Source organism: Ptiloglossa arizonensis, chromosome 3 (assembly GCF_051014685.1).
Source record: "Ptiloglossa arizonensis isolate GNS036 chromosome 3, iyPtiAriz1_principal, whole genome shotgun sequence".
Taxonomy (NCBI): Eukaryota; Metazoa; Arthropoda; class Insecta; order Hymenoptera; family Colletidae; genus Ptiloglossa; species Ptiloglossa arizonensis.
In genome coordinates this window covers 26,453,256-26,467,777 of record NC_135050.1, presented here as the reverse complement: position 1 = coordinate 26,467,777, position 14,522 = coordinate 26,453,256, and the positions used below count along the sequence as shown (strand labels likewise).

At 42.2% G+C, this 14,522-nt stretch overlaps 1 protein-coding gene across 1 annotated transcript in view; it reads right to left on the bottom strand.

The window, feature by feature from the left end:
- Positions 1-878: 878 nt before the first annotated feature.
- Positions 879-14,522, bottom strand: part of LOC143143989 (uncharacterized) — a 114,568-nt gene continuing 100,924 nt past the window's right edge. The window contains exons 4-7 of the mRNA XM_076305898.1: positions 4,441-4,502; positions 3,918-4,050; positions 2,592-2,700; positions 879-1,115 (exon numbers count right to left, since the gene is read on the bottom strand). Of these exons, the coding sequence (XP_076162013.1) occupies positions 1,017-1,115; positions 2,592-2,700; positions 3,918-4,050; positions 4,441-4,502 (403 nt within the window). The 3' untranslated portion in view covers positions 879-1,016. The remainder of the gene's footprint in view (positions 1,116-2,591; positions 2,701-3,917; positions 4,051-4,440; positions 4,503-14,522) is intronic.

Sequence of the window (14,522 nt, the reverse complement as noted above, 5' to 3'; positions counted from 1 at the left end):
TCGGTAAGAAAAAAGAAAACAAGGAAAACACGTACGGTAGTAGCTAATCGAAAGAAAAAGAAACATTCGGGAAAGCGATTTTTTCACCGGCGCTATAATTTTTTTTTTTCTTTTTTTTTTTCTCTCTTCTCGAAGCTGCCTCTATCCTCGAACCGGGTGTACCGCGAATACTTCGAAGATATCGTCGAAACGTAACTCGGTAAATTTATATCCAACAACTGACACTAATACACGTCTGTGATTATTTTCTGATTATTATTGTCTGGTTCTAAACTATTCGTTTACTCCGGATAGGAACAATTATTTACGATGTTTTCTCTCTCTCTCTTTCTCTAATACTCTCCCTTTCTCTTTCTCTCTCCCTCTCTATCTCTCTTTATCGAGTTTTCGCCCGATCGGCGGGTGTTTTATTTTTAAGCTTCCCTTTCTTCTCCACCTTTTCCTCGTCCTTTGTTCTTCCGAAAGGTCCAGCTATTTAAAGTTAAGCTACGTACTTCCTTTTTAATCCTCTACGCGTGGCTCTCGCGCGCGATTTCTCGCGGGATCATCGGTCTCTCCTCTCCCGGGGGATCCCGGTGTTCACGGTATCGTCCGTGTTCGATCCATCGTTGCCACACGCTCGTTACCGATCTTGCCTTCGGATCCAGCTGATGGTTTTGGTGGTGTGGTAGCGGTGTCGTCGTCGTCGTCGTCGTCTCCTCCTTCTCCTCGGGGAACGAGTGGACGCGACACAGGTACGGTTAAACAAAGGACGATCGATCCGCGATATCTCGTCGGGATCCTCTCGAGCGTTCGAGAATCTTTTTCTTCGTAACGCCGCCGCGAAACGTGGTCCATGGACGGAGACAGAAAGCTGGATGGTGAATAATGTATTTTGCGATTCCTTCCGCCGTCGACGACGACGACAACGACGACGAGGACGACGACGACGACGAGGTCGCACGGATGATAATCCACGGCTGGACGACGCCTCCTCATGTTCTTTCGTGTCGTGGAATTAGACACGAAATCGGCTGCTATTGATTCGAATGCTTGCCCTCGCTGATGGACGCCATTCTCATCGACTCCGCTTCCGGGCAGTTCCATCCGGGCATTCTCGTTTGCTCTATCGCCGCCTGAGAACACATCGAGCACACAGCGTTACGATTTACTTTCGCTCGATTATTTTCTACCTGACATCGTGTGTATCGAGACCGGACAATTACCGACGCGTGTTTCTCCTCGTGATTGTACAGACTTTACGGGGATTCCGGAGATTCGTACGGTAAGAAGAGTGTGGAAGTTTTAACGGTACGGTCGGTTTTAACCCTTTGAACTCGAGAGGAGACCCGAGAGGTCACCACACAATTCAGTGTACTTGTTCCAATTAGGGAAAATTTCGTTACTTGAAATTGAAATTGACAATTAGGTATTGCACTCTTTTAAGGTGTAAATATATGTACGTCGAGTATCGAAACAAAAATGTTCCATTGCGTATGAATTTTTCCGATTTAATAGATCTCATCGAGGCGCCAGTTTCAGGTAGCAAAAACGCTTCGAGTGCAAAGGGTTAATATCAGATGGTTCGGAAAGTGATTTCGTTTTCCAAATTGCAGAATATGTAATTTAGTCAAATGTTTACACACTCTAAAAGAATCGTGTTTCATTTTCACAAAAATAAAAAAGAAAACGACTTTCCGAACACACCAATAGTTACGAGTTTGTATTTGTACCGAGCGGCGCGGAAACGAATCTTAACAGCCTTCGATGGGTCAGGGTTGAAGAGGAAAGATAACAAGATCGGGACTAGGTATAAACATAGTCGTACTAAGCCCCCTACCTGCCCGTAGAGTCCAATCCGTTTAGATTCTGCGGAAATTTCGCGCGAAACTCGTTCGAGAAGTAGGAATAATTATGAACTTTAATGTAACTTTACTGTGTAACTTTAAAATAAGATCGAGACTAGGTACGAACTATAGTCTTGGACGGCGTTCAGTTCGGGCTGAGATTCGAGGATTCGAGTAGAACTCGAGTAGAAACTTGTACATTTTTGCACAAAACTTGTTCGAGAAGTAGGAAAAGACTATTAGGGAGAAACAAGTGTAGAAACAGGTCTTAATATTTTCTGTTGGATCGGATCTTGGAAACAAATACACCGTTAAGAAGAAAAAATAAGAATCCGAGTGAACGCGTATAAATCGAGTGGAAAGCACTACGTTCGGTTGAGATTCGAGAGATTCGAACTCGTGTAAGAACAATGTCTTCGAGTAAAACTTTTATCCGGATGAAACTCTCGGACGGAAGATATTTTGTATGTTACTTGATGAAAATTTGAATCGTAGAATGAAATATTTCGAAATTTTCCCACGCAACAGAGAATATCGTTAAGAGACCTGTTTCTTTGGTTTCTTTTTTTTTTGATATTGGAAAATGAACGATCGATAGAGACGCGTGACCGTCCATTGTCAAAAATTATGTTTCGTTTTTGTATGAAAAAAAAAGAAATGCACAGAGAGGACGAAAAAATAGATCAACGAGAGGAATTCGAAGGATCATCGTCACGAGGAGTCAACGCACGATCACCGACATTGATACGCGTAGTCTTTGCTTACCGAGCTGTTAGGATTCTTGGTCATGAAGATCATGAGGGAGCGGCTGCGGTTGCTAAACGGCCTCAGCTCCAGATCTCGGCCAGGACCATCCACCGTGTCGACGCAGTTACTGTTGGCACAGAAATATCGTCGAATGTGAAATTTCAGCTTCAAAAGTACACGGGGAATATTTACGAATACATTTGAAAATCGAGAAAATCCTTCTCTTTAAAAACGATTCTAAATTCAAGAGGGACCACCAAAATTCTTTGGTCACTCGACTGTTGGATACTACGGTACACTCACGAAGACTAAACACTACCCCTTAGATCTCTAATATAGATTTATACAAACATCGGAACCTGTGCAACTTGTACTTAGTACAGTAACTACTTTGCGTGCCATTGAATCGCGTCAATCTACTTATGATCCTCGAGGAGCGTCCATCGCAATGTTCTCAACGAAATATAAATTCCAAGATGTCTCCGCACTTACTCGCCAATCGGATCTTTCTTTCGATATTACCGAAAGCTGGATTACCACCGGCATCGATTGAAGTCAGCGTGTTCTTAATTCGGTGTTCACGAACCACCGTGGATTCGATAGATTTTTAAAGGATCCGTAAACTCGAACGGAGAAAAATATATTAACGCGTTCTACAGCGAATTTTCTTTGCGATCGAACTTTTCCACAAAAATATTATCACCGTAAGTAAAAAGTTTTTCTTCGATTTTGAATATTCTTTCTTCGAGAGTACTATTCTCGGCCGTATTAAAAAAATTATTCACAAATTACTGGAAGGAAAAAAAAGATGTTAACGCGCTCTACAGCGAATTTTCTTTGCGATCGAACGTTCCACAAAAATAATATCACTGTGAGTAAAAAGTTTTCCTTCGATTTCGAATATTCTTTCTTCGAGAGTACTATTCTCCGGCCGTATCGAAACAATGATTCACGAATTACTCGAACGAAGAAAAATATATTAACGCGCTCTACAGCGAATTTTCTTTGCGATCGAACGTTCCACAAAAATATTATCACCGTAGATAAAAAGTTGTTCTTCGATTTCGAATATTCCTTCTCCAAATAAAGGAGAAACTTTTCCAATGGTTTCGAGCAGACTGTCGCAAAATGATCCACGAACGACACCAATAATCGTCCACAAAGGAAACTTTATCGTCGCGGCGAAGACGTTCGCGAAACAAGTAAGGAGAAGAGTAAAGATCGTCTCGATTCTGTTTTATTTCGCGCGTTTCGGTGTCCACGGTGTGGTTGAAAAAAAAAAAAAAAAGAAGAAACGAAAAAAAAGTTAACCCCCGAATAAAGAAGATAAAGGAGAATACATACCTCGAGCGCAATTCCTTTTGCTTTCGCTTACAGTGTATGTAAGCCGCTATGCAAATGATAACGACGAGGAATACTGCTATCGTGGCACCGCCGGCGATGCTGGCTGTCTCCAACATTACACGTTGCCGGGAAGCTGTAACACAAGATCGGGCTTCTTAGCACGGGAGACGGAGTTTCCTGTTTCGTGGACTAGCTCTCGAATGGCTCGCGCGGATTGAATGCGAACTAATTGCGCGATCGTGACTACGCGCGCTCGACTGCCATTTCACGAAACGTATGCAAAGTGGTCGCGGTTCGGGAGGACTTCCGGGTGGAGTCGGTGTGTCCTTTGATCGCTCGGGGTTTCTCGTACGCGTCGAAAAGGACACTGTTCGCGAGAGGAAGCCTCCAGCACCGCGGTGTAGACGAACGGTGTCGAGAAATCCGGGTCGCGGATCGTCTGGTGGATATCTCTCGTTGGAAAAGTAAGCCGCGAGTAGAAGAAGAAGCGATCGAGATCGTCTACGATCGTGTCGGTACTTACGTAAATAGGAACCATCTAAATCCTTGAACTCGCATCTCTGCCCGATATAACCGTTGGCGCATCTGGAAAAGAGGTAAGAAAAAAAGAAAAATATAGAACGAACGACTTCGGTTCTATGGTGTACGTACGTATACGAGTACACTGGCATCGGTTGAGCGCGAGCGCGGCTTTATTGTTTCTCCGCGTACTTCCGCAAAACGCCGCGCGAAATCCAGGAAGTTATAAAACCTGCTCTTTAGGCACGAACCGCTTTTAGTATCGGACATTAATCAGATAGGTACGCCGTCGCTCGAACCACCCAATTAGTACACTTAATTATTATTAAAAAAAGACGCGAGACGCGGCTCGAAGACAAGGACGGGTAGAAAACGTTCCCTGTAAACATATCGGTTTACAGGGCCCCGTAATTACGCGATAATTAAAAGGATTCTCACGGTCGATTTCGCCGAACGGTACACCGACGATGATGCGCCCTTCGAGCGGAATAATTAGCCGAATGCACGGTTCCAACCGGGGAATCGGTTGGAAGCCCGAAAAGATTTACGATTAATTGAAATCGCTCGGCGAACGAACGAACGTACAACCGAGATCACCGCGGCAGATTCGTGAAATTCACGCTTAATTGTTTCACGGGCGCGTCGTCGTCGTCGTTTTCGTTCACCGCGGTTTCTGACCGTTCTCCTCTCTTCTTCTTTGCTTCTGTTCTGCTCGCGGAACCGAGCACTTGAGCGACGCTTCCGTTACTCCCACGCGACGAAACGTTAACCGTCACCGATCCTAGGAGACCCCGTTTCTCCCGCCACGGTTTCGCCAACCGGATCGTATACAAATATTTTTCAACCTTCCCGCGTTACGAGACACGTACGGATAAACGGATTCGCGAACGTTTCTTGCCACCGAAATACACCAAACAGGAGAAGAGATCATACTTTCTCGCGAACGTTGAAAACGTAATGTTAAATACCGTAGCTCCTTACCGCGAAAACTACTAAAATTGAGGCGAGATCTACTTCTTCGCCAACGATGGAAATTTCTCAATGAGTCGTTAAATACTGTGGGTCCTTGCCGTGAAAAGTACCAAAATGGAGGCGAGATCTACTTCTTCGCCAACGATGGAAATTTCTCAATGAGTCGTTAAATACTGTGGGTCCTTGCCGTGAAAAGTACCAAAATGGAGGCGAGATCTACTTCTTCGCCAACGATGGAAATTTCTCAATGAGTTGTTAAATACTGTGGGTCCTTGCCGTGAAAAGTACTAAAATTGAGGCGAGATCTACTTCTTCGCCAACGATGGAAATTTCTCAATGAGTCGTTAAATACTGTGGGTTCTTGCCGTGAAAAGTACCAAAATGGAGGCGAGATCTACTTCTTCGCCAACGATGGAAATTTCTCAATGAGTCGTTAAATACTGTGGGTCCTTGCCGCGAAAAGTACCAAAATGGAGACGAGATCTACTTTTTCGTGAAAGTTAAAAATTTCTTAAAATATTTATTAAATATTGCGATCGCGTATTACGAGTACTTCCCCCCCGAAGAAGCTAGAGCGGAGAAGAGATTTTCTTTTCCGTAAAAGTTGAACATTTCTTAAAATAATTAATAATAATTTCTAAATATTCTGCCGCAACACTGTAGGTCTTTTCCTCGAAAATGTTAGAGCGGCGATGGGATCTAGTTTTTCACGAATGTTGAAAGATTCTTGAAACGTCGATCTACGTCTAGGAGGCACTGTTCCTCCTCGTGCAACGAAATAAAGCGCGTACAGTATACGCGAATAATTTCGGCAATTCTCGTGGAACTAATGGAAAAGATTTTACTTGAAAAAAGGAAGAAAAAAGCGAACCACCAGCTTACTCTGGCAAGCAAGACGCTAACATTGCGTATGTTCGTTCCTCGTGCTATAAAGATCTATAGTATGCTCTAATCGTAACGCGCGAAAGTTCGAGCTGCGTATTGGTAAGTGTTTCGAGTGACACATTTTTGCAAATTCGTTCGTATCGAACGACGTATTATCGTAATTTGGACTTTCGTTGCTTACGAAGCGTAAGGTACAAGTGGCTGGAATTGCGGGTGAAAAAAATGCAAACCGACGGAGATCGTTAAGGGTCTAAGGGATTCACGTGTTTGGAAACGCGTGAATCGTCGATACGGTTCCGGATATTCTTAGAATTCTCGAAACTTCGGAACGACGAGATCGAGGAGACTTCTTCCCGAGCCATCGACGCTAGTTCGGGGTCACTGGCACGAGGGCATTTAGTTTGTAGAAATTGTTGCGTTAACGCATTCTACGCGACGCGTCGAGAATTCAAACCTGATTCGCGTTCCCCGGGGAGAGTTTACACGTGGACGCGGTAGCTACGATTACCGATGCGACGATAGAAAGTGCATTCGATACAAGCTGCATCCGATGCAAGATGTACCCGATATAAAGCGTACCAAGTACAAGATGTACCAAATATAAGGTTTATCGATTGTAAGATGTACCAAGTGTGAGGTGTATCGACGATAATATATACCAAGTACGAAATGTACCAAGTGTAAAGTGTATCGATGATAAGATGTATCGAAAATAAGATGTGCCAAATGTAAGGTGTATCAATTATCAGATGTACCAAGTGTAAGGTGTATCAACGATAATATATACCAAGTACGAAATCTACCAAGTGTCAAGTGTATCGATGATAAGATGTATCGAATATAAGATGTACCAAATGTAAGGTGTATCAACGATAATATATACCAAGTACGAAATGTACCAAGTGTAAAGTGTATTAATGATAAGATATATCGAATGTAAGATGCAAGGTGTATCAACGATAATATATACCAAGTACAAAATGTACCAAGTGTAAGCTGTATCGATGACAAGACATATCGAATACAACATGTACCAAATGTAAGGTATATGGATGACGAGATATATGAAATGTAAGATATATCGATTATAATATGTATGAATATAAAGTGTGCTAAATACGATGTGTCTCGAATATAGATAAAATATAATAAGACGCATCGGATACAAGGTACCCAAATACAAAGGTGTATCGAATCCAAGTAAATTGCATCGATAATCGGTACGCGGTCTCTGGTACGTATCGCGTTGATTTAACGAGTCATCGAAACTATAAACGCCGTGAAGAATCGATCCGATCGATTCCTCTCGCGATCTACGATCGATCGTAACTCTCGCGGTGTCGGTGAGCTCCGCGAGGAAGACGATGCATCCGATCGAACCGACGTCGTACCGTGTAACGCGTGTCAACGTAAACAAACAAACGAACGAACCTTGCCGTCGTAGCCGACACAATTAAACGCCGAGTATACTTAATACACGTGGCGCAATGATTTACCGTTGGCTTACTTTCAGTAAGCGCTGTTTATCGATCCGATCGACGACCTTCCAGTACATTTCCCAAGCCGTCTGCGCTTAATTGTAACGATATATAGGCGTCGATGATGAAAAGTGATTTACTCGCGTCCGGATCGCGTAAATCGCGTTTCCTTCGCGGTTTTCTCGCTTATTTTGACGTCATTGCTCCCGGCCGCGCGTAACCGGCCGGTGGCGCGCGAGCGAGCGAGCAAATGGCGCGGAAAATTACGCAAAATCGGGAATTTTTCAGCAAGTTCGATCGTAATCGCGGATCGTTAACGTAATCGTTGTCCGTCGAGATTAAACCGGCGCGCGGCTCGTTAGCAAGTGTCCACTTGGAAACACGAGAGACGCAAGAAAGTGGAAACACGCTTCTTATCCAGCACTTTCCACGCCAAGAATTTTCTCCGTCCGCTTCGCCGAATCCTCCTCTCCGTTCCGCGGAAATTATGGGAGCGCGAACGTGGCAAAAAGTGGCACGCGAGGTAACCTGCCTCCGCGTTCAACGGAATCATCGCGAATGTCTCCTACGCGACCACTCGTTCGATTCGAAGCGTATCTTCGAGCGTTTTTCCCGCGAAAGAACGATTTCCCCGCGGAGGGTACAGGCGACAACGATCGAAGCGTTCCCGCCTCGAGAATTTTCAAATTTTCGTACCATCGGCTCGCTCGGAGAGTCATTTCGTTTTTTTTTTCTTTTTTTTTTCGGTGAAAATGAAATACGATTTTTTCAGAGCGTAGAAACCAAGTACAAAATGTACCGAGTGTAAGCTGTATCGATGATAAGACGTATCAAATACAAGATGTACCAAATATAAGGTTTATCAATTACAAGATGTACCAAGTGTAAGGTGTATCAACGATAATATATACCAAGTACAAAATGTACCAAGTGTACAGTGTATCAATGATAAGATGTATCGAATACAAGATGTACCAAATGTAAGGTGTATCAACGATAATATATACCAAGTACAAAATGTACCAACTGTAAGCTGTATCGATGATAAGACGTATCGAATACAAGATGTAGCGTATTCAATTATACATTCTCCATTTTGGAGAACGAAATTACTTCCCGAACGACTCGATAGTTCTCCAGAGACTCGAGTAACGCTTCGAGAACGTTTCGATATCGACTCAACCGCGTGCGAACAGTCGATTCGATCGTTCTTCGAGTAACGTTCCCACGCGTTCCAATAATCTCAACCGTGGCCGATTTTTTTGCAACGCGTACGCACCGTGCGGTACATCTTCTACGCACATAGGCGTTCACCGCAACCGGTCGAGCGCCTGTCCCATTCGAAGGATTAAAAAACGCAAGCTGTGGTTTCAACAAAATTTATAAATCTCGATATTATTCAAACGATATCTGAACATACGAGTTTCCACCGTTCGTGGAAACGATCGCCTCGAACGAACGGTTCCTCTCTGTTCGAAAACTTACCTACTCTGGATATATCTACAGAAGCTAGCTACCAGCAATCAATTTAGTTGTACTCGGAAATACAGAAGTATCTCGACGAGAAAATAAAAAGCACGAGTGGAAAGTTCCAGCTTACCGAATCAACCATTTCGCATCGAGAAAAGGTACTTGGATGAAAAAGAATACGAAGGACGAGTAAGAAAAAGTTCCATTGCAAATCAATATTTCCTCGAGGGCCACGACCAACCTAAAAGATGGATACACAGCCAAGATACACCTCGAAAGAAGGTGTTTCGATGACAAAATAATACTAACAGTTCGAAAGTTACACAGTTCCTCGTAATTTCCACGATTTCACCTAAATATCTTCGACAGGGTTCGATACGTTCAAGAGGGTGAAGAATTATCACGATTCCTTACTTTTCGAGGAATCTATCGTTTCTGTCTCTTCGAGGTCCACGATCGACCTAAACGATGGATACACAGCCAAGATACACCTCGAAAGAAGGTGCTTCGATGACAAAATAATACTAACAGTTCGAAAGTTACACAGTTCCTCGTAATTTCCACGATTTCACCTAAATACCTTCGACAGGGTGAAGAATCGTCACGATTCCTTACTTTTCGAAGAATCTATCGTTTCTGTCCCTTCGAGGGCCTCGATCGATCTAGACGATGGATACACAGCCAAGGTACACCTCGAAAGTAGGTGCTTCGATGACAAAATAATACTAACAGTTCGAAAGTTACACAGTTCCTCGTAATTTCCACGATTTCACCTAAATACCTTCGACAGGGTTCGATACGTTCAAGAGGGTGAAGAATTATCACGATTCCTTACTTTTCGAGGAATCTATCGTTTCTGTCTCTTCGAGGTCCACGCTCAACCTAAACGATGGATACACAGTCACGATACACCTCGAAAGAAGGTGCTTCGATGACAAAATAATACTAACAGTTCGAAAGTTACACAGTTCCTCGTAATTTCCACGATTTCACCTAAATACCTTCGACAGGGTGAAGAATCGTCACGATTCCTTACTTTTCGAAGAATCTATCGTTTCTGTCCCTTCGAGGGCCTCGATCGATCTAGACGATGGATACACAGCCAAGGTACACCTCGAAAGTAGGTGCTTCGATGACAAAATAATACTAACAGTTCGAAAGTTACACAGTTCCTTGTAATTTCCACCGTTTCGCGTAAATACCTTCGACAGGGTTCGATACGTTCAAGAAGGTGAAGAATTATCACGATTCCTTACTTTTCGAGGAATCTATCGTTTCTGTCTCTTCGAGGTCCACGATCGACCTAAACGATGGATACACAGCCAAGATACACCTCGAAAGAAGGTGCTTCGATGACAAAATAATACTAACAGTTCGAAAGTTACACAGTTCCTCGTAATTTCCACGATTTCACCTAAATACCTTCGACAGGGTGAAGAATCGTCACGATTCCCTACTTTTCGAGGAATCTATCGTTTCTGTCTCTTGGAGGGCCGCGATCGATCCAGACGGTGGTCGAGACGTGTCGGTCCATGATCACGGTACCGTGGAAAAAAAAGGGCCGATCCGTCGAATCTCAGCTGGAGGTGGACGGGTTCCCATTTGTACTCCCGTAGGAATTTCAACGTACGTGTCGACAGGGTCCAAGCAGGGATTAGCGTCGGCAGGGGCGAAAGGAGGACCACGGTCCCTTTTTCGACTTTCTCGCCCCGTATCGTTCGCGATTGTTCCACCCACGGTGTCAACGGATTCAACCCCACGGCAATGGGGCCACGAGGGGTGCGCGTGAGCGAGAAAAAAAAAAAAGTCGCTCCGTGTAATGTTCGCCACCCTCTTGCGCCACGTTGCTCCGACTCGGTCCTTTTCACTCGTATACGCGGTCGGGCATTCGTCCGGGACATTTCGAGATTCCAGGAATTCGTTCACCGTGTTTCCAGCGAACGTTTCGCCGAAACATTGCGAATACTTCGAGAGTGGATCCAGAAATGTTATTTTACATGGAGAACTACACCGGGGGCCGATATACTGTGGATCGAAGAAATTCGAGAAATCGATGTACGGAGAGAATGTTTGCGCGCTTGTTTGTAACGATAATAAGATCCGTGTCTGATGAATTGGTTTTTTTTTAAATCATTTATCACCTTTCTCTTTCTTTCGTTTCATCGAATAATTGATAACGGATTCCGAAGGTAACTTCGAGCGGTGAATAATATCTGTGATATTTATTTAATTGTCGAAACACTGGTATACTTTACAATATGTTAAATATACAGAGTGTATGTATATCGAGGTAGTATTGTAGAATATACAGCGGTATATGTTTTAATAGTTACTAAATTCTAGAAACTTCGGTATATTTCACAATACGTTAAATATACAGAGTATGTATATCAAGAGAGTATTGTAAAATATACAGTGATGATTAATATCTGCAATAATGATTAAATTCTGGAAACTTCGGTATATTTTACAATACGTTAAATATACAGAGTATATATATCAAGAGAGTATTGTAAAATATACAGTTATGATTAATATCTGCAATAATGATTAAATTCTGGAAACTTCGGTATATTTTACAATACGTAAAATATATAGAGTATATATATCAAGAGAGTATTGTAAAATATACAGTGATGATTAATATCTGCAATAATTATTAAATTCTGGAAACTTCGGTATATTTTACAATACGTTAAATATACAGAGTATATATATATATGTATATCAAGAGAGTATTGTAAAATATACAGTGATGAGTAATATCTGCAATAATGATTAAATTCTGGAAACTTCGGTATATTTTACAACACGTTAAATATACAGAGTATATATATCAAGAGAGTATTGTAAAATATACAGTGATGATTAATATCTGCAATAATAATTAAATTCTGGAAACTTCGGTATATTTTACGATACGTAAAATATATAGAGTATATATATCAAGAGAGTATTGTAAAACATACAGTGATGATTAATATCTGCAATAATGATTAAATTCTGGAAACTTCGGTATATTTTACAATACTCCAAATATACAGAATATATATAAAAAGAGTGTTGTAAAATACTGGAATTTCAACAGCGGTGAAAAATATCTGTAATAATTACTAAATTCTAGAAACTCCAGTATATTTTACAATATTCCAAATATACAGAATACATATCAAAAGAGTGTTGTAAAATACTGGAATTTCAACAGCGGTGAAAAATATCTGTAATAATTACTAAATTCTAGAAACTCCAGTATATTTTACAATATTCCAAATATACAGAATACATATCAAAAGAGTGTTGTAAAATACTGGAATTTCAACAGCGGTGAAAAATATCTGTAATAATTACTAAATTCTAGAAGCTCCAGTATATTTTACAATATTCCAAATATACAGAATACATATCAAAAGAGTGTTGTAAAATGCTAGAATTTCGACAGCGGTGAATAATATCTGTAATGGTAACTGAACAATACTCTAAATGTAGAAATTTGTACAGGAAATTCCCGTGAAGCGTAAAAATTGACAATATCCGTGTTCCACGTGTTATTCGTCCCGATTCGATATTTTTCACGGACGATATCGTCCAACTTTGAACGCAGGACGAGCCGAAACCGTGTCCGTACGTGCCCCGAACTTCAACTCGAATCCAGATAACCATTAATAACGTTCTCCCGTTTCGAATCCGATACATAGAATTCACCGACAAAGTGTTCGTTCGTTCGCGCCTTCTTCCAACGGATCATCCCGCGTATACAAACGAACGAACGCCGCGAGCTCTTTGTCAGAGTCACGCGAAGAAGAAGACTCGTAAGATTTCGTTCCCGGTGCGGCGTTTGCCCGAACGCTCGAATATTTTCGTACGATATTATGCCTCGGGGTACCGGCTCCTATTTACAAAGGGTGTGTCTCTCATTACGCAAGATTCCGAGGCGTCTTCGCGACCGCTGGAATTCCCGACGTAATGCGAAGGTGTCGTAATCGTTCGTGCGCGCGGTTCTCCTTTTCGTATCGGTCGTCTCGCCGGAACCGTATCTCATCCGGCGAGTCGATCGTCCATTTTGTCGAAAATTGATTTTCCTCGACACACCCGGAAACACTTCTCGCGCGATCGATCGCGTTCAAGGAACGGTGAAACGTTTATCTATTGTATTTGTATTTCTCGAAACTCTCGTTCGTTTATCCACCGGGTAGAAACTACGGAACACGAGGGAATGAGAATCGGTCGTGAGAACGTTCGACAGTTTCGCTACGGAACGCTTGTGACAAAATGTGATAGCTGCGAACCGAGCGCATTACCGAGCGGTTGACGTACCGAGCTACGGAATGCTATACGTGGTAAACGGAAGTCGTTTCTTGTTCTCGAAATTTCACAACGATATTTATCGTATTTCGCGATATCGTTCACTTTACGAAATATAAAACTTTGTAATGGTAATTTACTTTTTTTTTTTATATTATATTACAATGCTCGTATAATATTTTTTAATAGGATGTAGCAACGAAATTACCTAAGTGTTTGAAGCCACACAATATTAGTAATCGAGTTTGGGAACGATTGTACCTCGACTCACGTTTTTTTTTTTTTGGCGTTTACTGGGGAACACCAGAATTTCACAAGACAGTGGAAAAAGAATGAAATTTAACCATTTTGAATTCTACTCGTGACGAAGCTCCAAGCCTTAACTTTGTCGATCGAAATGGAACGATCGCGTGAAAAAGTTTGCGAGAATCGTTGCAAACGGCTTCGATTTGATAACTCGTTTCGTTGGAGATAATTTTGATATTTTATATTATTTTGATCAATTCCACGTGTGACTTTCTACAAAGAATTCGAGACCATTAGCGGAATTAGGAGCTCGCGCGCGGAAAGAAATTATTGAAAAAAAAAAAAAACAAAAAAAAAAACAAAATGGTCTGCGTTAACCCGGCCAGTGAGTTTACGATGCCGTAAATCTTCCGTGGAGTACACGATTTACGCGGTCGTTTCGAAAATAGAGAATCGGACTCGAAACAGGTAGATTTTGTGGATCTGTTGGGGATCGGGCGGCCACCGCGATGATTATCAGAGGGAACGACACTGAAACGTACTTAAAGCGAAACGCAACCATAATCCGCGATCTGAATAGCCGAAAGTTCGCGGTGACTGTGCATCGGTCGTCCAAACACACCATTGGACGTAAATCGAGTCCCTCGGTTGTTTCTCGTAAATACAAAACGACTTGATCGCACGTTACGATTATCGTATCGCGTGGTTCACGTTAGAATTACATTTATTTTAC